Source organism: Megalobrama amblycephala, linkage group LG15 (genome assembly GCF_018812025.1).
Source record: "Megalobrama amblycephala isolate DHTTF-2021 linkage group LG15, ASM1881202v1, whole genome shotgun sequence".
NCBI classification, from domain to species: domain Eukaryota; kingdom Metazoa; phylum Chordata; class Actinopteri; order Cypriniformes; family Xenocyprididae; genus Megalobrama; species Megalobrama amblycephala.
In genome coordinates this window covers 13891032-13916343 of record NC_063058.1, presented here as the reverse complement: position 1 = coordinate 13916343, position 25312 = coordinate 13891032, and the positions used below count along the sequence as shown (strand labels likewise).

At 39.7% G+C, this 25312-nt stretch overlaps 1 protein-coding gene across 1 annotated transcript; it reads left to right on the top strand.

The window, feature by feature from the left end:
• Window positions 1–2001: 2001 nt before the first annotated feature.
• Window positions 2002–9747, top strand: LOC125247917 (receptor-type tyrosine-protein phosphatase H-like). The gene is made up of 6 exons (XM_048159468.1): window positions 2002–2434; window positions 3623–3886; window positions 5076–5339; window positions 6529–6792; window positions 7991–8254; window positions 9443–9747. Exons 1-6 carry the CDS (start codon window positions 2179–2181, stop codon window positions 9712–9714), a joined length of 1584 nt encoding a protein of 527 aa, XP_048015425.1. The 5' UTR covers window positions 2002–2178; the 3' UTR covers window positions 9715–9747.
• Window positions 9748–25312: the final 15565 nt, after the last annotated feature.

The following is a 25312-nucleotide window of genomic DNA, read 5'->3' as shown; positions in this document are numbered from 1 at the left end:
TACAGTTTTAAAATATCTTTTGTTGCATCATCAGTTTTCATTTTGACAGCAAATTTTGATTTAGTTTTAGTCATAGTCTTTTGACTAAAATGCCATTTAGTTTTAGTTATATTTTAGTCATCAGAAATTGTTTTAGTTTTAGTCTAAGCTAATAATGTGTTGCTAATGTTACACACACCGTTCCTGTTCTTTATCTCAGAGACAGACAGCTGCCTTCTAACAATCAGTATCCTTACAAATGCTTTGAACAACTCAGAACAGTGAAGAAAGGCATATAGTTCATCATAACATTGTAAAAGACTCGCTATATTGCTAAATCTACACAATTTTTCATATCAACAGGAAAAATATACCGGAATAACCTGGCTTCTCTCAAGTTTTAATCGACTAAATATCATAAGATTTTAGTTAAAGTGCAAAAAAACACAAAAGAGAGCTCAATTCAGTACTTGTCAGGGACTGACACACTTATCATTGAGGTACTATTGTAGTTTTTGTTCAAAATTTTGATTACATTTGATTTTTAGTTTTTCTGCTTTCATTGTAATTTTAGTTCAAAGTTTTAGTATTTTTTTGTGTCTATGTTTTAGTTTTTGCTTTTAAATGTCTACATAGTTTTTTTTAATTTTTTTTATTTCTGTTTTAGTTATTTTAGTACATCAGGTTAAGCTGAAGCTTGGAAACTATATTGAATAAAATAAGTTAAACTTTTTTATATATATATATATATATATATATATTTTTTTTTTTAATTTTTTTATGTCTTTAGGTTTAGCTAACTATAAAATATATAGAATAATGTGTCAAAAAATGTTCTTAGTCTTTCCTTCCTGTGACAGAAGATACAACAGTTTACTATGAATTAAATAGAAATTAAATTAAATACAGTTTATTGTGTAAACAAAATAACAATAATTACCAGGAAAAAATAATTATAAACCATCCCGAAATACACTGTGACTCTTATTTTGAAACGTGTGAAGTCTGCACTGTAGCAGGCTGCTCATTTAAGTTCAGATGAGGGAGATAAAATACTTCATCATAATTCATCAACATTAGCTTATAAGCAATCGCTTGGCATAAATGTGCTCTATTCATTGATTGTGAAGCAGTGAGATGTGCTGCTAGGCGAGCCTGTAGAGTGCGCAACAGCGGCGCTTTTCCTGCTGTTAGATCAGCAAGTTACACTTCAAATGTGTGCATCTTCCACACAGGACAGCAGTCCTGACTGGATATCTTTCCAAATTGTCCCTCTCTATCATTTTTGTCTCATTTTTATTCTTTGACAAAAATTAGAGTAGATTTTAGTCATAGTTTTAGTCATTCAAAATGCATTTTTATTTAGTCATCGTCTCGTTTTATCTGTGAAAAAATGTCGTTGATGAAAATTATGATGAAAATTATTCGTCAATCAAGTTAACACTGTGTATCATACCTGCACAAACTGACTTATTACCCAAGAATAATTATTCCAGTTCGCAAATACACTCAAACTATTACTGAAACTATTGCTAAAACTATTACTGTAGTGTAAACTCAAAACAGCAGGGAAGAAACTCAACACAGCGGAACAAAAGAAACCCTACTAGTGTTTCAGCAGTGTAATTGCAGAGCAACGCAGATAGAACGAAGAAGTATAAATGCTATGACGCTAAATGCTAGGCTATGACGTACGCTCAATGCAGAATCATAAATTGGCCTTTAACTCATGTCAATTGTATGACCCATTTTAGGGGCGATCAAAATTACACTTTTAATTCAATCAGAGCTACAGTATAGAAATGTATTACTTTCTGGGGGGATTAAGCCTTAAGTATTGGGGTCAGACAAATGCTGAATCAAACATACACGAAAATCCCTCATCTTTTGGCGAAATTCGCCGTTTTGAAACCAAAATAGGTGACCTACGTGAATCGTGTAGATTCAATGAGAAAAATTTTTTTTTGGGGGGGGGGGTATTCATATTCAGTGAACTGCGAACAGGTGCGCGTGCCAGAAGGGAGCAAAACAAAGTTTTCTTAATGTTCTTCAAGGGGATCAAGCCTCACCCTTTTGCTTTGAGTAGAACACTGTACAGCAGCATTTTATGCTCACAGACTCACTGAGCTCTGGTGTATTTGAAAATTCTGTAAAGAAGTTACTTATCACTCACTTTTCTCTCCCCCCACAGTGCCAAATATGATCAGGAATCTCACAGTAACCAACATCACAACATCATCTGTGATTCTGACATGGCAAGAACCAGTTGGAAATAGATCTTTCTTTAAACTTCTTTGGACTGGTGATAAAACAATTGGAAATGCATCAGAAATTACTAACACTTCCCATCACATCACTAATCTGACTGCTGGAGTCAATTACACGTTTTGTGTCACTGCTGTTACTGCAGATAACTTAGGAGAAAGTGAACCTTTTTGCATCTCAAAATATACTGGTAGGTAGAATTTTTAAATATAATTTTTTTTTTTTTTTTTTTTTTTGCTACATCATACATGCACAAACTCTTTGACTTTTGTTATAAACTCGGCAGTACAGGAAACATCCAATTTCAAACACTAAATCATTCTGCTTTAGTTAAACATGTCAACATAAATAGGGATTGTTTTAAACAAGATCGGGCAAACAACTCCCCTCACCCCTAAAATGGCAGCCTTCATGTCAAACAAAAGAAATCAGTTCAGGTGGGCATTGCTTGTAGGTGGCAGTAATGGGAGGGAGGGCCTGGGCCATGGAAGGAGAACAAATCACAGCTCTAGGGAAATAAAGAACATTGGTGTGCTGGAGGGAATGGAGACTGAGGGAGAGCAGAAAGATCGAAGGGCCAGGGTGGAACCAGAAGAGCCAAAAACGAAGGCAGAGATGGGGGTTCGGAGATCCAAGGTGAACCTGGGAAATTTGGAAGAGTGAGGCTGAGCCAGTTGGACTGAAGTCCAAGGTGAAGCTGGGGGGTGGGGAGTGGAGTACCCAATTGGAGCCAAAGTATCGGAGAGTCAAGTAGATTGATATACCAAGATGGAGTCTGGGGAACAAGGAACTGCTGTGGTTTCCGGAAGGTAGAGGACAACAGTAGAGCCAAGGAATTGTAGAGAAAAGAGTTGTGGTTTTGAAGGGCTAAAGCAGTGCCGGAAAAACAGAAAACTTAGGCTGAGTCAAAGAAACAGAACCACAGTGACTCTGGTCAAGCCAGTGAAGCCGGTGAAGGTTGTATACTAGATGGAAGTGAATGACAATGTGGAGCTATGGATGACATAAGTGGAACCAAGGAGTCTATCATGCTGGACAGAACCAGTTAAAAATAAGGAGAAATGGATTATATAACCGGAAGAATAATACCTGTGTTTACGTCAAGTAGGGCTTTTGGGGTAGGTATGAGGGCACCAACTGCTGGTTACGGGATAGACAGGGCCTTTGACAGAAAGTCTGTGGCAGGCTACTTTTTACGTCTTCCCCTACATTTCCCTAAGATTTCTTAATGTTCTTCAAGGGGATCAAGCCTCACCCTTTTGCTTTGAGTAGAACACTGTACAGCAGCATTTTATGCTCACAGACTTACTGAGCTCTGGTGTATTTGAAAATTCTGCAAAGAAGTTACTTATCATTTACTTTTCTCTCCCCCACACAGTGCCAAATATGATCAGGAATCTCACAGTAACCAACATCACAACATCATCTGTGATTCTGACATGGCAAGAACCAGTTGGAAATAGATCTTTCTTTAAACTTCTTTGGACTGGTGATAAAACAATTGGAAATGCATCAGAAATTACTAACACTTCCCATCACATCACTAATCTGACTGCTGGAGTCAATTACACGTTTTGTGTCACTGCTGTTACTGCTGATAACTTAGGAGAAAGTGAACCTTTTTGCATCTCAAAATATACTGGTAGGTAGAATTTTTAAATATAATTTTTTTTGTTTTATTTTTTTTTGCTACATCATACATGCTCAAACTCTTTGACTTTTGTTATAAACTCGGCAGTACATGAAACATCCAATTTCAAACACTAAATCATTCTGCTTTAGTTAAACATGTCAACATAAATAGGGATTGTGTTAAACAAGATCTGGCAAACAACCCCCCTCACCCCTTAAAATGGCAGCCTTCATGTCAAACAAAAGAAATCAGTTCAGGTGGGCATTGCTTGTAGGTGGCAGTAATGGGAGGGAGGGCCTGGGCCATGGAAGGAGAACAAATCACAGCTCTAGGGAAATAAAGAACATTGGTGTGCTGGAGGGAATGGAGACTGAGGGAGAGCAGAAAGATCGAAGGGCCAGGGTGGAACCAGAAGAGCCAAAAACGAAGGCAGAGATGGGGGTTCGGAGATCCAAGGTGAACCTGGGAAATTTGGAAGAGTGAGGCTGAGCCAGTTGGACTGAAGTCCAAGGTGAAGCTGGGGGGTGGGGAGTGGAGTACCCAATTGGAGCCAAAGTATCGGAGAGTCAGTAGATTGATATACCAAGATGGAGTCTGGGGAACAAGGAACTTCTGTGGTTTCCGGAAGGTAGAGAACAACAGTAGAGCCAAGGACTTGTAGAGAAAAGGAGTCGTGGTTTTGAAGGGCTAAAGCAGTGCCGGAAAAACAGAAAACTTAGGCTGAGTCAAAGAAACAGAACCACAGTGACTCTGGTCAAGCCAGTGAAGCCGGTGAAGGTTGTATACTAGATAGAAGTGAATGACAATGTGGAGCTATGGTTGACTTAAGTAGAACCAAGGAGTCTATCATGCTGGACAGAGCCAGTTAAAAATAAGGAGAAATGGATTATATAACCGGAAGAATGATACCTGTGTTTACGTCAAGTAGGGCTTTTGGGGTAGGCATGAGGGCACCAAGTGCTGGTTCTGGGAGGTACAGGGCCTTTGACAGAAAGTCTGTGGCAGGTTACTTTTTACGTCTTCCACTACATTTCCCTAAGATTTCTTAATGTTCTTCAAGGGGATCAAGCCTCACCCTTTTGCTTTGAGTAGAACACTGTACAGCAGCATTTTATGCTCACAGACTTACTGAGCTCTGGTGTATTTGAAAATTCTGCAAAGAAGTTACTTATCATTTACTTTTCTCTCCCCCACACAGTGCCAAATATGATCAGGAATCTCACAGTAACCAACATCACAACATCATCTGTGATTCTGACATGGCAAGAACCAGTTGGAAATAGATCTTTCTTTAAACTTCTTTGGACTGGTGATAAAACAATTGGAAATGCATCAGAAATTACTAACACTTCCCATCACATCACTAATCTGACTGCTGGAGTCAATTACACGTTTTGTGTCACTGCTGTTACTGCTGATAACTTAGGAGAAAGTGAACCTTTTTGCATCTCAAAATATACTGGTAGGTAGAATTTTTAAATATAATTTTTTTTTTTTTTTTTTTTTTTGCTACATCATACATGCTCAAACTCTTTGACTTTTGTTATAAACTCGGCAGTACATGAAACATCCAATTTCAAACACTAAATCATTCTGCTTTAGTTAAACATGTCAACATAAATAGGGATTGTTTTAAACAAGATCGGGCAAACAACTCCCCTCACCCCCTAAAATGGCAGCCTTCATGTCAAACAAAAGAAATCAGTTCAGGTGGGCATTGCTTGTAGGTGGCAGTAATGGGAGGGAGGGCCTGGGCCATGGAAGGAGAACAAATCACAGCTCTAGGGAAATAAAGAACATTGGTGTGCTGGAGGGAATGGAGACTGAGGGAGAGCAGAAAGATCGAAGGGCCAGGGTGGAACCAGAAGAGCCAAAAACGAAGGCAGAGATGGGGGTTCGGAGATCCAAGGTGAACCTGGGAAATTTGGAAGAGTGAGGCTGAGCCAGTTGGACTGAAGTCCAAGGTGAAGCTGGGGGTGGGGAGTGGAGTACCCAATTGGAGCCAAAGTATCGGAGAGTCAAGTAGATTGATATACCAAGATGGAGTCTGGGGAACAAGGAACTTCTGTGGTTTCCGGAAGGTAGAGAACAACAGTAGAGCCAAGGAATTGTAGAGAAAAGAAGTTGTGGTTTTGAAGGGCTAAAGCAGTGCCGGAAAAACAGAAAACTTAGGCTGAGTCAAAGAAACAGAACCACAGTGACTCTGGTCAAGCCAGTGAAGCCGGTGAAGGTTGTATACTAGATGGAAGTGAATGACAATGTGGAGCTATGGATGACATAAGTGGAACCAAGCAGTCTATCATGCTGGACAGAACCAGTTAAAAATAAGGAGAAATGGATTATATAACCGGAAGAATGATACCTGTGTTTACGTCAAGTAGGGCTTTTGGGGTAGGCATGAGGGCACCAAGTGCTGGTTCTGGGAGGTACAGGGCCTTTGACAGAAAGTCTGTGGCAGGTTACTTTTTACGTCTTCCACTACATTTCCCTAAGATTTCTTAATGTTCTTCAAGGGGATCAAGCCTCACCCTTTTGCTTTGAGTAGAACACTGTACAGCAGCATTTTATGCTCACAGACTTACTGAGCTCTGGTGTATTTGAAAATTCTGCAAAGAAGTTACTTATCATTTACTTTTCTCTCCCCCACACAGTGCCAAATATGATCAGGAATCTCACAGTAACCAACATCACAACATCATCTGTGATTCTGACATGGCAAGAACCAGTTGGAAATAGATCTTTCTTTAAACTTCTTTGGACTGGTGATAAAACAATTGGAAATGCATCAGAAATTACTAACACTTCCCATCACATCACTAATCTGACTGCTGGAGTCAATTACACGTTTTGTGTCACTGCTGTTACTGCTGATAACTTAGGAGAAAGTGAACCTTTTTGCATCTCAAAATATACTGGTAGGTAGAATTTTTAAATATAATTTTTTTTTTTTTTTTTTTTTTTTGCTACATCATACATGCTCAAACTCTTTGACTTTTGTTATAAACTCGGCAGTACATGAAACATCCAATTTCAAACACTAAATCATTCTGCTTTAGTTAAACATGTCAACATAAATAGGGATTGTTTTAAACAAGATCGGGCAAACAACTCCCCTCACCCCCTAAAATGGCAGCCTTCATGTCAAACAAAAGAAATCAGTTCAGGTGGGCATTGCTTGTAGGTGGCAGTAATGGGAGGGAGGGCCTAGGCCATGGAAGGAGAACAAATCACAGCTCTAGGGAAATAAAGAACATTGGTGTGCTGGAGGGAATGGAGACTGAGGGAGAGCAGAAAGATCGAAGGGCCAGGGTGGAACCAGAAGAGCCAAAAACGAAGGCAGAGATGGGGGTTCGGAGATCCAAGGTGAACCTGGGAAATTTGGAAGAGTGAGGCTGAGCCAGTGGGACTGAAGACCAAGGTGAATCTGGGGGGGTGGGGGGTGGGGGGTGGAGTACCCAATTGGAGCCAAAGTATAGGAGAGCCAATAGATTGATATACCAAGATGGAGTCTAGGGAACAAGGAACTGCTGTAATTTCCGGAAGGTAGAGGACAACAGTAGAGCCAAGGAATTGTAGAGAAAAGATGTTGTGGATTTGAAGGGCTAAAGCAGTGCCGGAAAAACAGAAAACTTAGGCTGAGTCAAAGAAACAGAACCACAGTGACTCTGGTCAAGCCAGTGAAGCCGGTGAAGGTTGTATACTAGATAGAAGTGAATGACAATGTGGAGCTATGGTTGACTTAAGTAGAACCAAGGAGTCTATCATGCTGGACAGAGCCAGTTAAAAATAAGGAGAAATGGATTATATAACCGGAAGAATGATACCTGTGTTTACGTCAAGTAGGGCTTTTGGGGTAGGCATGAGGGCACCAAGTGCTGGTTCTGGGAGGTACAGGGCCTTTGACAGAAAGTCTGTGGCAGGTTACTTTTTACGTCTTCCACTACATTTCCCTAAGATTTCTTAATGTTCTTCAAGGGGATCAAGCCTCACCCTTTTGCTTTGAGTAGAACACTGTACAGCAGCATTTTATGCTCACAGACTTACTGAGCTCTGGTGTATTTGAAAATTCTGCAAAGAAGTTACTTATCATTTACTTTTCTCTCCCCCACACAGTGCCAAATATGATCAGGAATCTCACAGTAACCAACATCACAACATCATCTGTGATTCTGACATGGCAAGAACCAGTTGGAAATAGATCTTTCTTTAAACTTCTTTGGACTGGTGATAAAACAATTGGAAATGCATCAGAAATTACTAACACTTCCCATCACATCACTAATCTGACTGCTGGAGTCAATTACACGTTTTGTGTCACTGCTGTTACTGCTGATAACTTAGGAGAAAGTGAACCTTTTTGCATCTCAAAATATACTGGTAGGTAGAATTTTTAAATATAATTTTTTTTGTTTTATTTTTTTTTGCTACATCATACATGCTCAAACTCTTTGACTTTTGTTATAAACTCGGCAGTACATGAAACATCCAATTTCAAACACTAAATCATTCTGCTTTAGTTAAACATGTCAACATAAATAGGGATTGTTTTAAACAAGATCGGGCAAACAACTCCCCTCACCCCCTAAAATGGCAGCCTTCATGTCAAACAAAAGAAATCAGTTCAGGTGGGCATTGCTTGTAGGTGGCAGTAATGGGAGGGAGGGCCTGGGCCATGGAAGGAGAACAAATCACAGCTCTAGGGAAATAAAGAACATTGGTGTGCTGGAGGGAATGGAGACTGAGGGAGAGCAGAAAGATCGAAGGGCCAGGGTGGAACCAGAAGAGCCAAAAACGAAGGCAGAGATGGGGGTTCGGAGATCCAAGGTGAACCTGGGAAATTTGGAAGAGTGAGGCTGAGCCAGTTGGACTGAAGTCCAAGGTGAAGCTGGGGGTGGGGAGTGGAGTACCCAATTGGAGCCAAAGTATCGGAGAGTCAGTAGATTGATATACCAAGATGGAGTCTGGGGAACAAGGAACTTCTGTGGTTTCCGGAAGGTAGAGAACAACAGTAGAGCCAAGGACTTGTAGAGAAAAGGAGTCGTGGTTTTGAAGGGCTAAAGCAGTGCCGGAAAAACAGAAAACTTAGGCTGAGTCAAAGAAACAGAACCACAGTGACTCTGGTCAAGCCAGTGAAGCCGGTGAAGGTTGTATACTAGATGGAAGTGAATGACAATGTGGAGCTATGGATGACATAAGTGGAACCAAGCAGTCTATCATGCTGGACAGAACCAGTTAAAAATAAGGAGAAATGGATTATATAACCGGAAGAATGATACCTGTGTTTACGTCAAGTAGGGCTTTTGGGGTAGGCATGAGGGCACCAAGTGCTGGTTCTGGGAGGTACAGGGCCTTTGACAGAAAGTCTGTGGCAGGTTACTTTTTACGTCTTCCACTACATTTCCCTAAGATTTCTTAATGTTCTTCAAGGGGATCAAGCCTCACCCTTTTGCTTTGAGTAGAACACTGTACAGCAGCATTTTATGCTCACAGACTTACTGAGCTCTGGTGTATTTGAAAATTCTGCAAAGAAGTTACTTATCATTTACTTTTCTCTCCCCCACACAGTGCCAAATATGATCAGGAATCTCACAGTAACCAACATCACAACATCATCTGTGATTCTGACATGGCAAGAACCAGTTGGAAATAGATCTTTCTTTAAACTTCTTTGGACTGGTGATAAAACAATTGGAAATGCATCAGAAATTACTAACACTTCCCATCACATCACTAATCTGACTGCTGGAGTCAATTACACGTTTTGTGTCACTGCTGTTACTGCTGATAACTTAGGAGAAAGTGAACCTTTTTGCATCTCAAAATATACTGGTAGGTAGAATTTTTAAATATAATTTTTTTTTTTATTTTTATTTTTTGCTACATCATACATGCTCAAACTCTTTGACTTTTGTTATAAACTCGGCAGTACATGAAACATCCAATTTCAAACACTAAATCATTCTGCTTTAGTTAAACATGTCAACATAAATAGGGATTGTTTTAAACAAGATCGGGCAAACAACTCCCCTCACCCCCTAAAATGGCAGCCTTCATGTCAAACAAAAGAAATCAGTTCAGGTGGGCATTGCTTGTAGGTGGCAGTAATGGGAGGGAGGGCCTGGGCCATGGAAGGAGAACAAATCACAGCTCTAGGGAAATAAAGAACATTGGTGTGCTGGAGGGAATGGAGACTGAGGGAGAGCAGAAAGATCGAAGGGCCAGGGTGGAACCAGAAGAGCCAAAAACGAAGGCAGAGATGGGGGTTCGGAGATCCAAGGTGAACCTGGGAAATTTGGAAGAGTGAGGCTGAGCCAGTGGGACTGAAGACCAAGGTGAAGCTGGTGGGTGGGGGGTGGAGTACCCAATTGGAGCCAAAGGGTCGTAGGGCCAGTAGATTGATAGTATGCAACAATTCAATTTCACAAGCAAAATCAATTAATTCATTAAAATTAATGAGTTTCCACATACTTATAGTACCGGTCCAAAGTGGAAACAATACTACTTTTAATGTTTTTGAAAGAAGTCTCTTATGCTCATTAAAGCTGTATTTATTTGAAAACAGTAATATTGTGAAATATTATTACAGTTTAAAATAATGGTTTTCTATTTTAATATAATTTAATATATATATAATATTTATAATTTATTTTAATTCCTGTGATGCAAAGCTGAATTTTCATCAGCCATTACTCCAGTCTTCAGTGTCACATGACCCTTCAGAAATCATTGTAATAGAGTACCTCAGGGATGACGTGTTTTTGTAGGCCAACCCGGAAATTAGCGATCGATCAAAAAGCCTATATATTTTTCCCATAGACTTTTGGAAAATTGCAAAAAATAAGCTCTGTGTTTAACAAAGGGTTATCACACACTTTTTGTCTATCAAGATAATCTTTACAAGTTAACACAACATTTATAGATTTTGAAGCCTAAATAAAGTCGTCAGATACAAAAAGCTAACAGTAGGCTTTAAACAGACTACAGCACACCATGGTCGCGGATCAATGTCACCACCACCAGGCTTCCTCAAACTTTATTTAAAAAACAACTTTATTTAAAAACATGCTTGCTGATTATGATCTGCGCTGTGAATGAATACTTATCCACTTTTTCATGAGAAATGCTGTCCAAATGTCCTGTTTGTCATGATGACATCTAAAGTCCCTGCCAAAGGAAGTAGTCCCTTTAAGCAATTTGTTAGCAACCACTGTTTTTAAGACACAGTAAAGGTTTAAAAAAATCACAAGCGGGTTATAACTGGTGTGTTTTATGTCATAGATCAAAACATGGATACAAAGGAGGTCTGCAATCTAAAGAGAGTTTAATTGAAGTACACAGGAGATAAGTTGACAAACGTTTCGGCTCTTCGCCTTCGTCAGTGTAACAATTTCATTCACTCTCAATAATAATATAGGAAATGCACTCTAAATCCACAGGTGTTTACAATCATGATTAAAACAATCAGATAATTAGTCCAAACTTCAGTTCAAGTGCATAATAGGTCACAATTAAAAAAAATGACAAGAGTAAATCACATATCTGACAAGATATACAACGATTTCCAAGGCACCAGAATAGATCTTTCAAGTCTTCAAAAGTCGAGTTCCAAGACTCAGGATGGGGCTATTTGTCATGTCTGAGATGTCTGCTCCTCCCGCATCTCCCACGCCAATCTCTGCTGCGGATCGCCTCGTTGGGCTCCTGCAGGAAGGATGTTCGCTGGAGAGGTATGTGGAGGAGTTTGTTGAGCTAGCTTATTTAACGGGATGGCCAGATGCGTGTTTAAACACCCTGTTTCTGGAGGGGCTGGACGAGAGCACGATCCGTTTTGATGAACATGTTGATCATTTTTCCTTAGACGATACCATTAATTTGATTTTGTATTTAAATGGTTCTAAGTTTGTTGTTTTGAGTGCAATTCTCGTCCGACTTCCCCAGAAACACAGGTGGCCTGGCCAGTTCGTCCATCTCCATTTTCCTCTGCATGCCCCTCCAGTGAGCTTTTCCCCTGTGTCCTGCCGGACCCACAACCCTCTGCTGGGTCTAGACAGTCAAAGAAAAAGAGGAGGAAGACCAAGCCGTCCAAGTTATCTCAGTGTTCTGCCTCCGCACAGCCCGAGTTACCTGAGTTTTCTGCCTCTGTGCAGTCCAAGTTCCCTGAGTTCTCTGTCCCCGAGAAGTCCAAGTTTTCTGAGCGTTCTGCCTCCGCGCAGCCCGAGTTTCCTGAGTTTTCTGCCTCTGTGCAGCCTAAGTTCTCTGAGTTCTTTGCCCCCGTGAAGTCAAAGTTCCCTGAGTGTTTTGTCTCCGTGCACCCCAAGCCTCCAGCAGCCTTCGCCGAGCCCGCACCAGCAGCCTTCGCCGAGCCCGCTCCAGCAGCTGCCAACGAGTCTGTGCCAGTAGCTCCATGCCCCGCCGAGCCGGTAGCTCCATGCACCGCCGAGCTGGTAGCTCCATGCACCGCCGAGCCGGTAGCTCCATGCCCCGCCGAGCCGGTAGCTCCATACCCCGCCGAGGCCGCTCCATGCACCAAACCTGCTCCAGCCTTTCATGAACCTGCTCCAGCCTGTCACGAGCCTGATCCAGCCTGTCACGAGCCTGTTCCGGCCTGTCACGGGCCTGCCCCAGTCTGTAACGAGCCTGCTCTAGCCTGTCACAAGCCCGCTCCAGCCTTCGCCACCATCGAGCACGTTCCTGCCACCACGAGCCCATTTCAACCATCGCTGAATCTACTCCAGTAGTCAATGAACCCTTCAAACTCCTGAAGTGGGGTAACCAATCTTTTCCTGGATGTTTCCCTACAAGTCAAGTTCCAAGTCGAGTTCCAAAAGGCTCTTAGGAGGATCCATGGCTGTGCTACATCCATTGAGAGTCCATTGGAAAAAAGCTCCATCGACATACCTGACAGTTACTCCCTGGCTCCAGACCCGCCGTGGCCATCCCTGTGAAGCCCAAAGATTATTGCCCCGTTGTAAACACCAAAAGTTTACATACTAAATGGTAGAATGTGATTCCTGGAAAAAAACAAAATATGTTTTAAGGGTTTTAGTGAACAAAAATAACACCTTACGTTTAATATTGCATCTTAACCCCCTGGCATTTAAGAAAACTAAAGATAATGACATGTCAACAACCAACCTTGAACAAGAGCTGCTTCAGTCAGCTGAATAATATATGCTACTTTGCCAATAAACAAAATAAACTGTGAAAAAGTAACTTATATACATAATACAGAAAGACCTGAGAATCAGTGTTTACACCAAGTAAGTTTACAAACAAACATGGCTTCATACCATTGCACTGTTCAAATTAGTCAGACATCGCCACTGAAGGAGGAAAGACCTCCCTCCCTTCAATAAAAGCTTGGCCACCCACAAAATATGCTTTCTTACCCGCCTTGAGTGCGGTATCAATCACAGGCCATAACAGCTGTCTTTTTTCGCGATCAGTTTTACACAGGTCTTCGGTGAAACGAAGCTTATTTTCTTGCAAAAAAGATGATTTTTTGGCTGCTTTCCAAACTGTCACGAAGTGCACGAGAGCTGAACTTCATGAATCCTTCTGCTCCTTCCTTTCGGGACCCAGGCGATGTACTGCTTCTATGCCATCCACAAGCCTAGATTTCTCGCCTAGGCAGATCTTTGTGACTTCCCTCCAGACGTCCTCTGCCTCGGTCTCGCGAACTCCATATAATTTAAGGTTCCATCGCCTAGAGTATGCTTCCAAATCGTACACATGCTTTTCAATCTGATCGACCGAAGTAGTACACCTCTGCACCTTTTGTTCCATGCAGAAAATGTTTTCTTTAAGCATAACAACTTCAGCACAGCTTGATTCAATTTTTTTTCTCCAATTCGTCCAATCTAGCACCCAACTTTTTTTCAATTCTGTCCGCCCTATCGTTAATGAATTGGGAGAGCGTGGTGATGATATTGTCACTATCCATTGTAATTTCTTTTCTTCTTTCTCTTTTTGGAGCAGGAGATTCCCTAAGAGTAACTGGCAATTGAGGGAAGTCTTCGTCATTAACAGTTATCAACTGTTGGACATAACCATGACAGACGTCCATCAAAACATTCAATTCAATTCACATTTATTTGTATAGCGCTTTTCACGATACATATCATTTCAAAGCAGCTTTACAGAGAATGCATGTCAACATTACAATTTAAAGAATGCAGTTAGCAAATAATGTAATAATTTAGGCAATTAATTTACAATCACTGTTAGCAGTTTAACTGAACATAGAAGCAATGAGCTCCTGAAAAATGAATTACATTAACAATAATTAGGATATAGAAATTGTGTAATGTGCATGTTGATCCAGATGATTGCATCTTCTGAAGTCCTCACAGGAGTTGGCGCCGTCTCTTCATAGGTGTTGGTCATCTGAGGTCTTCTTAAGAGGCTGGATCCAAACTGAAGCTGAAGTCCTCTCTAGTCACCTTGGGACGGGTGTCCCGAGGCAAAACAGAAAAGTAAATGGAGAATAATTAGCGTAGCTGCTGTTCATAACATTAAGCAAAGATAGTCATGTGCAATTGATCTGATATGAGATGCATTATGTGAATGCTTGGCTAAAGAGATGCGTCTTTAATCTAGATTTAAACTGGGTGAGCGAGTCTGAGCCCCGAACATTATCAGGAAGGCTATTCCAGAGTTTCGGAGCCAAATGTGCAAACGTTCTCCCTCCTTTAGTGGACTTAGCTATCCTAGGTACAACCAGAAGTCCAGAGTTTTGTGATCTTAAAGAGCGTGAAGGATTGTAGGGCGACAGAAGATCAGTTAAGTACACAGGAGCTAAACCATTTAGAGCCTTATAGGTCATTAGCAATACTTTATAATCGATACGGAACTTAATAGGTAACCAGTGTAGAGATGATAAAATTGGTGTTATATGATCATATTTTCTTGACCTGGTAAGAACTCTAGCAGCTGCATTTTGTACTAACTGTAGCTTATTTATTGAGGAAGCAGGACAACCAGCTAATAATGCATTACAGTAATCTAGTCGAGACGTCATGAAAGCATGAACTAACTTTTCTGCATCAGAAACAGATAACATATTCTGTATCTTAGCAATGTTTCTGAGGTGGAAGAGGGCTGTTTTTGTAACATATGAAATATGATTTTCAAAGGACAAGTTGCTGTCTAATATAACACCCAGGTCTTTAACTGTCGAGGATGGAGTAACAGCACATCCTTCTAAATGCAGATTGTAGTCTGAGAGATTCTGTGTACAGGTTTTTGGTCCAATAAGTAATACTTCAGTCTTATCTGAATTTAATAGAAGAAAATTACTAGTCATCCAAAGTTTTACTTCTATAATACATTCTGTCAGATTGATTAATTTAGAGATTTCATCTGGTTGTGTTGAAATATATAACTGAGTATCATCGGCATAGCAGTGGAAACTAATTCCATGTTTTCTTATAATATTGCCGAGTGGCAGCATGTATATTGAAAATAGCAGAGGGCCTAACACTGATCCTTGCGGCACTCCATAGTTTACTATCGTGATCTTAGATTTTTCCCCGTTTAGATAGACAAAATTGTGACGGTCTGATAGGTATGACCTAAACCACCGTAATGCCTGTCCCTGAATACCAGTGTAATTTTGTAGCCGATCGAGGAGTATTTTATGATCTATAGTGTCGAACGCAGCACTGAGATCAAGTAACACTAGTATTGAGACACAGCCTTGGTCAGAAGCTAGAAGTAAGTCGTTTGTAATTTTAACGACCGCAGTTTCTGTCCTATGATGAGATCTGAATCCTGACTGAAATTTTTCAGGAGCATAATTGGACCCACACCACTTTTTCTAGTATTTTAGACATAAATGGAAGATTTGAAATGGGTCTGTAATTTGCTAATACATTTGGATCTAATTGTGGTTTCTTAATGAGAGGTTTAATAACTGCTAGCTTGAACGGTCGTGGGACGTGACCTAGAGATAAAGACGAGTTGATAATATTGAGAAGAGGCTCTTCTGCTACAGGTAACAATTCTTTCAGTAGTTTAGTGGGTATTGGATCTAATAAACATGTTGTTGGTTTAGACGCAGTGATAAGTTTATTTAGCTCTTCCTGTCCTATAGTTGTAAAGCACTGCAACTGTTCTTGAGGGGCGATAATTGAGGCTGAATCATAAAAATCTGTTAAAGGTTGTACATTTACAATTGTATTTCTGATGCTTTCGATTTTCTCAGTAAAGAAATTCATAAAGTCATCACTACTAAACTGGAATGAAATGTTTTGTTCTGGTGATGTCTATTTATTTGTTAATCTAGCCACTGTATTAAACAAGAACCGTGGATTGTTTTGGTTAATTTCTATGAGTTTGCGGAGATGGTCGGCCCTGGCTGCTTTCTATAACGGGACGAGCTGTCTTTCCACGTGATTCTGAAGACCTCTAAACGAGTTTGTCTCCATTTGCGTTCTAGATTGCGAGTTTCTTTTTTGATAGCACGAGTAATACTGTTGTACCAAGGTACAGTATTTTTCTCTCTAACCTTTTTTAATCTCATCGGTGCAACAGTATCTAATGTACTAGTGAAAATGGTGCACATGCTGCTAGTCATTTTCTCAAGATCATTTGTGTGTTTAGGTACGATGAGCAGTTGAGACAGATCAGGCAGGTTATTTGTGAATTTATCTATAGTTGTCGGGAGAATTGTTCTGCCTAGTCGATATTGCGGCGCAATTTGACAAATATCATCAGTATGCAGTACGCATGTTACAAGGTAGTGATCAGAGACGTCATCACTTTGCGGTAGAATTTCTATATCGGTTGGATTGATTCCATGTGATATAATTAAATCTAGTGTATAATTAAAACGGTGAGTGGGTCCAGTGATGTTTTGTTTGACCCCAAATGAGTTTAGTAAATCAGTAAACGCAGCCCCTAACGTATCATTTGTATTGTCAACATGAATGTTAAAATCTCCAACAATCAGCGCTTTATCGATGTTGACCAATAGGTCTGAGAGAAAGTCTGAAAACTCTTTTAGGAAATCAGCATAAGGCCCTGGAGGTCTATAAACAGTAGCTAAAGCAAGAGATAGTAGCGACTTTTTACTTATATCTGAGAGTGTAACATTTAGCATAAGAATTTCAAATGAATTAAACCTATAGTTTGTTTTCTGAGTAACATTAAGATTATCTCTATAGATTGTTGCAACACCACCGCCACGGCCAATCAGACGGCATTTATTTTTATAACAGTAGCCAGGTGGACAAGACTCATTAAGACCGAAATAATCATTTGGTTTAAGCCATGTTTCAGTAAGGCAAATTAAATCAAGACTATTAACTGTGATCATTTCATTTATAATAACCGCCTTAGGTGTCAGTGATCTAATGTTTAGTAGCCCTAGCCTTAGAAATTGTTTTTGTTCAGTAATTTTGCGAATTTCTGGTTTGATCACGATCAGATTTTTTCTAGATCCTTTATTTTTATTGTTAGACCTCACTATTCGGGGAATAGACACAGTTTCTATAGACTGTACTACACTCACATTTCTATCAATTAAGTGGGCAGAACACAGACTGTGATTTGAGGTTTGACTTACTAGTCATACGGTGCGAAGCATCTTGGAGATGTTCTCCGACAGAAGACTGTTCTTGAGGGGAGATAATTGAGGCTGAATCATAAAAATCTGTTAAAGGTTGTACATTTACAATTGTATTTCTGATGCTTTCGATTTTCTCAGTAAAGAAATTCATAAAGTCATCACTACTCATGTCATCAGCTCTGATTCTGCTGGGGTGCAGGCCATCAGCACGGAAGAGCCTAGGACGCTCCCAGAAAAGATTCCAATTATTTATAAAGAGCAGCTTCTGTTCATTACACCAAGACATCAACCATTCATTTAAAGCAAATAATCTACTGAACCTTTCATGTCCTCGTCGGTACGTCGGAAGCGGTCCGGACACGATGATCCTCGTCGCGGGCGATGTGGCTCGTACCTTCTCGATCAGGCTCCTGAAGTCCTGCTTCAGCACCTCCGTCTGCCGCAGCCTGGTGTCGTTCACCCCCGCGTGCAGCACTACAGCTCCAATGGTCTCAGCACCGTTGAGGATCGCGGGAACCTGCGCAGCGACATCGAGAACACGAGCACCAGGAAAACAGTGACTGCGCACCTTATCTTTGGCTGTGGTAGCGTGGACGTGGCGGACGATGGAGTCTCCGATGACCACGGCGTCGCGTTCCGCCTCGCGAAGAGGGGAGAAGCGGTTCCGTGTCGAGACCTCGAAGATCGGGGGCGGCGGAGGAGGAGAGGTCCTGGTCCGAAGCCTGGCTCACGTCTTCCGCTGCTGAAGCACCCAAGGTCCCTGGTGAGACGGCGCCGGAGTGAACGAGGGCTGGGATGAACGCGTTCTGGGTGCTCGGGCCCTGTGCAGAGAAACACACGGCGTAGAGGAAGCAGGAGTGTTAATATCGCGCTGTAAACTTACTGAGGAGCGGTGAGCGTCAGCACGGGAAGTTTCCAGCGCTGTCTGCCGCTCGCGTAGCTCGGCCTGCTTCTCGAGAAGGGTCCGGATCTGTCGCTTCACGTCCTCCAGTTCCAACTGCACCGCATGCAGCTCAAACGTGTCCTCACCTGCACACAAAGGTAGAGAAGCATCCGATACACTCGCCATTAGAATAGATGAACAATAATATAGTGAGAGAAGAGTACAAACGCTAGTGTGCCACGCCACTATTGCTAACGGGCTAAAGCTAATAGCGAATGTTCGGGAAGTCGGATAAAACTAGCGATATCAAGGTAATCTGAGTGTTTTTTTATGTAAAATATTGTTGGGGATGTGTTCCCCCCCCGAAAAAGAAAGAGTGATATGTTATAAGTTTGATTTTAAGAGACAAAAACAAGCAATTAGGAATCAGCTTGACGGAGCTCTAGCTCAAACAGCATGGCAGCAACAAACAGGAAGTCCCAGGAAGTCCACTACTACATTGGTAGTAGTGAGGGAGTTAGCACCTGTGTTCGATCCTTTTCTTTTTTGCTTTAAAGATATGTTTCCACCACAAGCCAACCAAGTATCATATATATAATTTACTTGAGATGAACGATAGAGAACTGGGTCTTTTATAATGAAAAAAATACCTTTTCACGGTCAAAATACAAGTTGGCAAAGCAGAGCTAATTAAAGCACGTCTTCTCTCTGTGCCATCTTGCCATCCCCCCAGCTGCTGTCATTTTGCAACTATAGAGAATACAAATCTGACGTCACGCCACATTGAGTTCTGGGTAACTTCTTTGTTTATCTGCCATACTGACAGAATCGCGCAGCCTTTCCGTCATTGAGTTTAGTGCAGTAATTTGTTTTCTGTCATGATTGTGAAAAAATGCCACCACTGTATGTCATTAATGCTGCAACGATAATGGCGATAGTAACTCTGATCATTGTTCTGAGAGAAAACTGGACAGTGAAAAACTTTTTTTTTTTTTCGCCTTTTCTACATGTAAAAACGCCAAGGGAAGCAGGTCGAGGAGATGATGAGAAGACGCCGGATGGCAAATCTTTTAGTAATGGCACTGACTAAACCCACTGCTTATCTCTCAATAAAAGAATCACATTGCTAAGTGTTTTTGAACGTTTTGATTTTGTTTGGTTTAATAATTAACATTATTACCTTTTGCGAGTCTGACTCTCACTCCGCTTGTGAATTAGCAGAATTTGAACGGCGACATTCAAATGCTTAACAAGAAAAACACTTCATGTGGCTTAATGCACAGAGAGAAACACAAATTCTGTACATATTTATTTAAGCATACTGTGTGGAAATGCGCACATGAGCCCAAAATATGAACGCAACACGTTAAGTGCGGTTTCCTCTCATGTAAAGAAAACACTTAAAGGGATAGTTCACCCAAAAATGAAAATTTGATGTTTATCTGCTTACCCCCAGGGCATCCAAGATGTAGGTGACTTTGTTTCTTCAGTAGAACACAAATGATGATTTTTAACTCCAACCGCTGCCGTCTGTCAGTCAAATAATGCGAGTGGATGGGAACTTGGATCAATAAGAGTCGAAAAAACATGCACGGACAAGTCCAAATTAAACCCTGCGGCTCGTGACGACACATTGATGTCCTAAGACACGAAACGATCAGTTTGTGCGAGAAACCGAACAGTATTTATATCATTTTTTACCTCTAATACACCACTTTGTCCAACTGCGTTGATCTGATCGCGCTCTGACAACGGCAGTGATGTCTCGCAAAAACCGATCGTTTCATGTCTTAGGACATCAATGTATCATCACGAGCCGCAGGGTTTAATTTGGACTTGTCCGTGCATGTTTTTTTGACTCTTATTGTTCAAGACAGTTGACAGAGGGCAGCGGTTGGAGTTAAAAATCATAATTTGTGTTCTACTGAAGAAACAAAGTCACCTACATCTTGGATGTGCTGGGGGTAAGCAGATAAACATCAAATTTTCATTTTTGGATTAACTATCCCTTTAATGTTGCTTAATGCACTGAGACTGATATTAAAGAGACCAAATTCTGTTTACAAATAAAGCATTTGTGCAGAAAAACAGATGAGACCAAAATATAAACTTTCAGTATCACTTAAAATGCAAGCATATTAAGCATTTTCTTCATAACAGTTTTATAAAGGTAAGAAATTGCTTAATGTGTAAATAATTAAACGCGCTGTGTTCATATTCTGGGCTCATCTGCACATATTTTAATATAAGTACACTAAGCCAGCGTTTTTAAAATGTCCACTTGCAGGGAGTCACTACTAAACTGTTCACAAGCTCCCTGGGTTTTGATTTTGGTTGTCATTTGTTGAAATAAATATAAAAATACAGTGTGTTCGTGTCCATCTGTCTGCTGAATTTGACCCATAATCTGATTCTCCTCATCTGTGATCGTGGAAAAGGGGAATATTTACAATGACAACAGTTGTAGGCCTACTCAATATGCTTGTTTAAGCATCATTTAAACGTTTCCAACAAATAAATGAATCAACTTTTCTCAGCGTGTTGAACACATACTTTTATTTGGATATTCATGTGATGGCTGAAGCAGCAGTGAGCGTCCAGCGTGCAACACGATAAACAGATCAACATTATAAACAAAATTCTACAAAACTTAATTGAAAAAAAATAAAATAAATAAACAATGAGGCATGACGTCGATTCGTATTCTCTATTGTTTAGTTCACTGTAATGGATTAAGACAACACACAGACTGACACGGTCCAATCTCATATATGTCTTATCCCCATTATTATTTATGTGGAGTGAAGTTTGCAGTCACCATCGTGGTGACAAGTGTTTGCTTTAGTTGGGCTCTTGACTCTTTTACATTAGCTTTCTCTGGCTGCTGTAACTGAGTGTTTATAAAACACATTTGTTATGGCAGGAAAAGGCCAACGTAAAGTTGATCAGGTGTTTGGCTGTTGTGATGATTCTGTAATCATCTTGGACTTGTCTAATTCACTGATCTCTTTCTGTGTCTATCTTTATTGATTGTACTATATCTGTGATTCAACAGCATAAGAACAGTGAAGAACAGTGATTCAACAGCGTAAGAATACATAAATCTTACAATGCATATAATATTTTGAGCTCCTGCATAACTTGGACAGCAGAGACATCAACAATCAGAATATGAATCTCAACAATGGTGACATCCAAAAGTTTAATGTTGCAATGCATGCTGGATGCCAGCATAGTACAAAACTCCCAGCATGCACTGCAGAATGAATAAATTATGCAGCTTTATTGCCACCATTGTCGAGATTGATGTGCTGATTTTTGATATCTGTGTGTGTCTAAATAATGCTGCAGCTGTTTTTAGTGCATGGCATTTAAAATAAAAATAAACTCTTTTAGCTGATTGTTGTTGGAACTCTTGCTGTAGTTTCACAGTATTGATAATGTAAAATATTAGTTTGTTAATAATGTAACAATGGACAAAACACAGTATGAATTCAGTGAATCGAGAGATTATGTGATGGTTATGTCTTCAACACATAACTATCAGCACTCAACAACCTTTTTTTCTCTATATTTGTTTCTGCCATAAATATATGAATAGTTTAAGAAGCCAGAGAGAAAAAAAACTGATATATTAAAAAGTCATGGGTAAAGAGCTCAACTAAAGCAAAATCTCCTCAATGGTAACATCAAAACAAACATTTTCACCAAAATATCAACATCTAAACTCAACAACAACAGTGTTGCCAGTATTTTACTGTAAAAAAAAGCCCAGCAAGGTCTAACAGTGTAGCAATAGCATAAAGCATAAGATCCCACCCTCCCTTCAGAGCGTCTCCAAAGGCTCACCTCCTACAAAACACATGAAAGCACACAACCAGAGCAGAGTCTGCATCATGAGAGAGGGTGTAAATTTACCTTGTGTCTCAAAGTACTCATGCAACAATTAGACAAACATATTTTGGTTCAAACTTTTTTTGAAAAACATTGCCTACCTTAGCTTTAAACTTTTGATTTAAAAATGTAATTTTGTAATCTTGAACGAAGAATCTTCTGAGACTTAAACCTCTTAAGCCTTAAAACCTCTTATTTAATTTTGCTTTGAAAACTGTAGATATCATGTACTTTTTTGTTCTTTGAGTAACAAAGAAACTTTTCATCACTACTTATCATTTTGATCTCTTTTCCAGGCACAGGGCCAGATGTGATCAGTAATCTCAAAGTGACTAACATCACAACATCATCTGTGTTTCTGAGATGGGATGAACCAATTGAAAATATAACTTTCTTTAAAATTACATGGACTGGTGATGATGCAAATGTTGATGAAAATACAACAACAACTAGCACTTCCTATGACATCACTGGTCTGACTGCTGGAGTTAAGTACACATTTTGTGTCACTGCTGTTATTGAACATAACAAGAGAGAAAGTGAACCATCCTGCATCTCAACATATACTGGTATGTACAGTTTTAAAATATCTTTTGTTGCATCATACACATCATGCACAAACCGACTTATTACCCAAGAATAATTATTCCAATTCCTAAATACAGTAGAACTATTACTGAAACTATTACTGTAGTGTAAACTCAAAACTGCGGGGAAGAAACTCAAAACAGTGGAACAATAGAAACCCTACCGCCAAACAGCGTTTCAGCAGTGTAATTGCAGAGCAAACGCAGACAGAACGAAGAAGTATAAATACTCACGGCAGTGTCGGCTTTATGTGTAGTCTAGAATGTAGGCTAAGACGTACACTCAATGCAGAAGTATAAATTGGCCTTTAATGTCAATTGTATGACCCATTTTAGGGGCGATCAAAATTACATTTTTAATTCAATCAGAGCTACAGTATTACTTTCTGGGGGGATCAAGCCTTAATTATTGGGGTCAGACAAATGCTGTATCAAAGCATAAATGTATCATTACATCTGTTCTTTCACCACTTTCATTCCCCCACACAGAGCCAAATAGGATCAGTAATCTCAAAGTGAACAACATCACAACATCATCTGTGTTAATGACATGGGATGAACCCATTGGAAATAGATTTTTCTTTAAACTTAATTGGATGGATAAGAAAACAAATGTAAATTCAACAGAAACTAGTAACACTTTATTTAACATCACTGATCTGATTCCTGGAGTCAATTACACATTCTGCATCACTGCTGTGGCAGCAGATCATTCAACAGAAGGCAAAGCTTTCTGCATCTCACAATATACAAGTATGTAAAATTATAAAATATCTGTTGCTTGTAAATTGTAAATTGTAAAAGCAGTAGAACTGCTACTACCACCACTACTAATTTGCCTCCTACTTTTTTTTCTTTCCTTTTTGTTTAGTATAAATCTCTATCTAAAGCTTCTGATACAGATTAAATATCAGAATTATGCCTTCCATCTTGTCAGTCTATTATTTATTAATTTTCCCCACCAGTTCACATTTCTTCCTAATTGTATTTATACTTTGTTTGTGTGTTGTTAAAATTTGTGAATTGCTCATTTCTTCCCATGCACAGGGCCAGATGTGATCAGGAATCTAACAGTGTCTGAAGTCACAACATCATCTGTGTTTTTGACATGGGATAAACCAATTGGAAATAGATCTTTCTTTAAACTTCAGTGGACTGATAATGAAACAAACAGAAATTACACAAAAACTAGTAACATTTTCCATCTCATCACTGATCTGATTCCTGGAGTCAAATACACATTTTGCATCACTGCTGTGGCAGCAGATGAAGACGAAACAAAAGGCGAAAATTTCTGCATCTCACAATATACCAGTATGAAAATTATAAAATATGTTTTTTTATACATAGTATGTTTATATTAATTGACTAGACTCCCATAATTTTTTATAATAATTAGAAATGCACTCTAACTATACACACGTCCACCACAACTCATTTGCTGTATCTTCATTTTATACAAATATCCTTCCAAAGCTCTGGTTATAGGTACTTCAGAAAAATGCCTTCCCCCTCGTCAGTCTATATTCCATTATTTGAGGTGTGGATCTAATTGCAGGCTTTAATAATGAAATCCAAAACTTAGACATACAGGAAACATCCTATTTCAACCTCTAAATCCTACAGCATTAGAGTTAAACCTGTCAGCATAAACATGGATTGTGTTAAACAAGATCTGACAAACAACTCATGAAAAGGAAGGGTATGAATACACAAATTATAGAAACTAAACTAGAAAGAGCTGAGAATGATTAGTAACTAAGTTAACCATGATAAACAGGAAATAAACTACAGTAAGCAGAAATACAACCAAGAGTCTGTGAACATATCAAAATAAAAGTCTTTGAATGTAAAACAACACATGATTTTTAACATTTTCCCCTCACCCCCTTAAATGGCAGTCCTCATGCCAAACAAAACAAATCAGTTCAGGTGGGCATTGCTTGTAGGTGGCAGTAATGGGAGGGAGGGCCTGGGCCATAGAAGAACAAATCACAGCTCTAGAGAAATAAAAAAATAAAAATAAATAAAAATATGAAGATAAGAATGTGACTACTGAGAACACTTCTATCCAAATAAATGATCTAATTTCTGGAGCACATTTCTGATTGCAGTTTCAGCTGATCATGTGACTGAGGGGAGACCCAGTAAGACCATTGTTTGGATGTTAATGAAACAACTCAACATTCAGCTACAAAAACCATTAAATATTTATTCACTTTAAGCAGAAAAGTTACAGTAACTCCTTAGGATCCCAGAATTTCTTAACTCTAGTCTAATTACAAATGCTATTTGTATTTCTAATTGAAATTATTTTTTTTCCCGCAACACAGAGCCAAATGTGATTGGGAATCTCATAGTGTCTGAAGTCACAACATTATCTGTGTTTCTGTCATGGAATGAACCAATTGGAAATAGATCTTTCTTTAAACTTAAATGGACTGACAAAACAAAGGAAACTAGTAACACTTCCCATAACATCGCTGATCTGATTCCTGGAG

What these genes read in the sequence shown, in the direction of transcription:
- LOC125247917 (XM_048159468.1), top strand. Translation starts at nt 2,179, where the DNA reads ATGATCAGGAATCTCACAGTAACCAACATCACAACATCATCTGTGATT. An exon ending in TTGCATCTCAAAATATACTG is followed by an intron (nt 2,435 to 3,622) that starts GTAGGTAGAATT and finishes TCCCCCACACAG; the next exon opens with TGCCAAATATGATCAGGAAT. An exon ending in TTGCATCTCAAAATATACTG is followed by an intron (nt 6,793 to 7,990) that starts GTAGGTAGAATT and finishes TCCCCCACACAG; the next exon opens with TGCCAAATATGATCAGGAAT.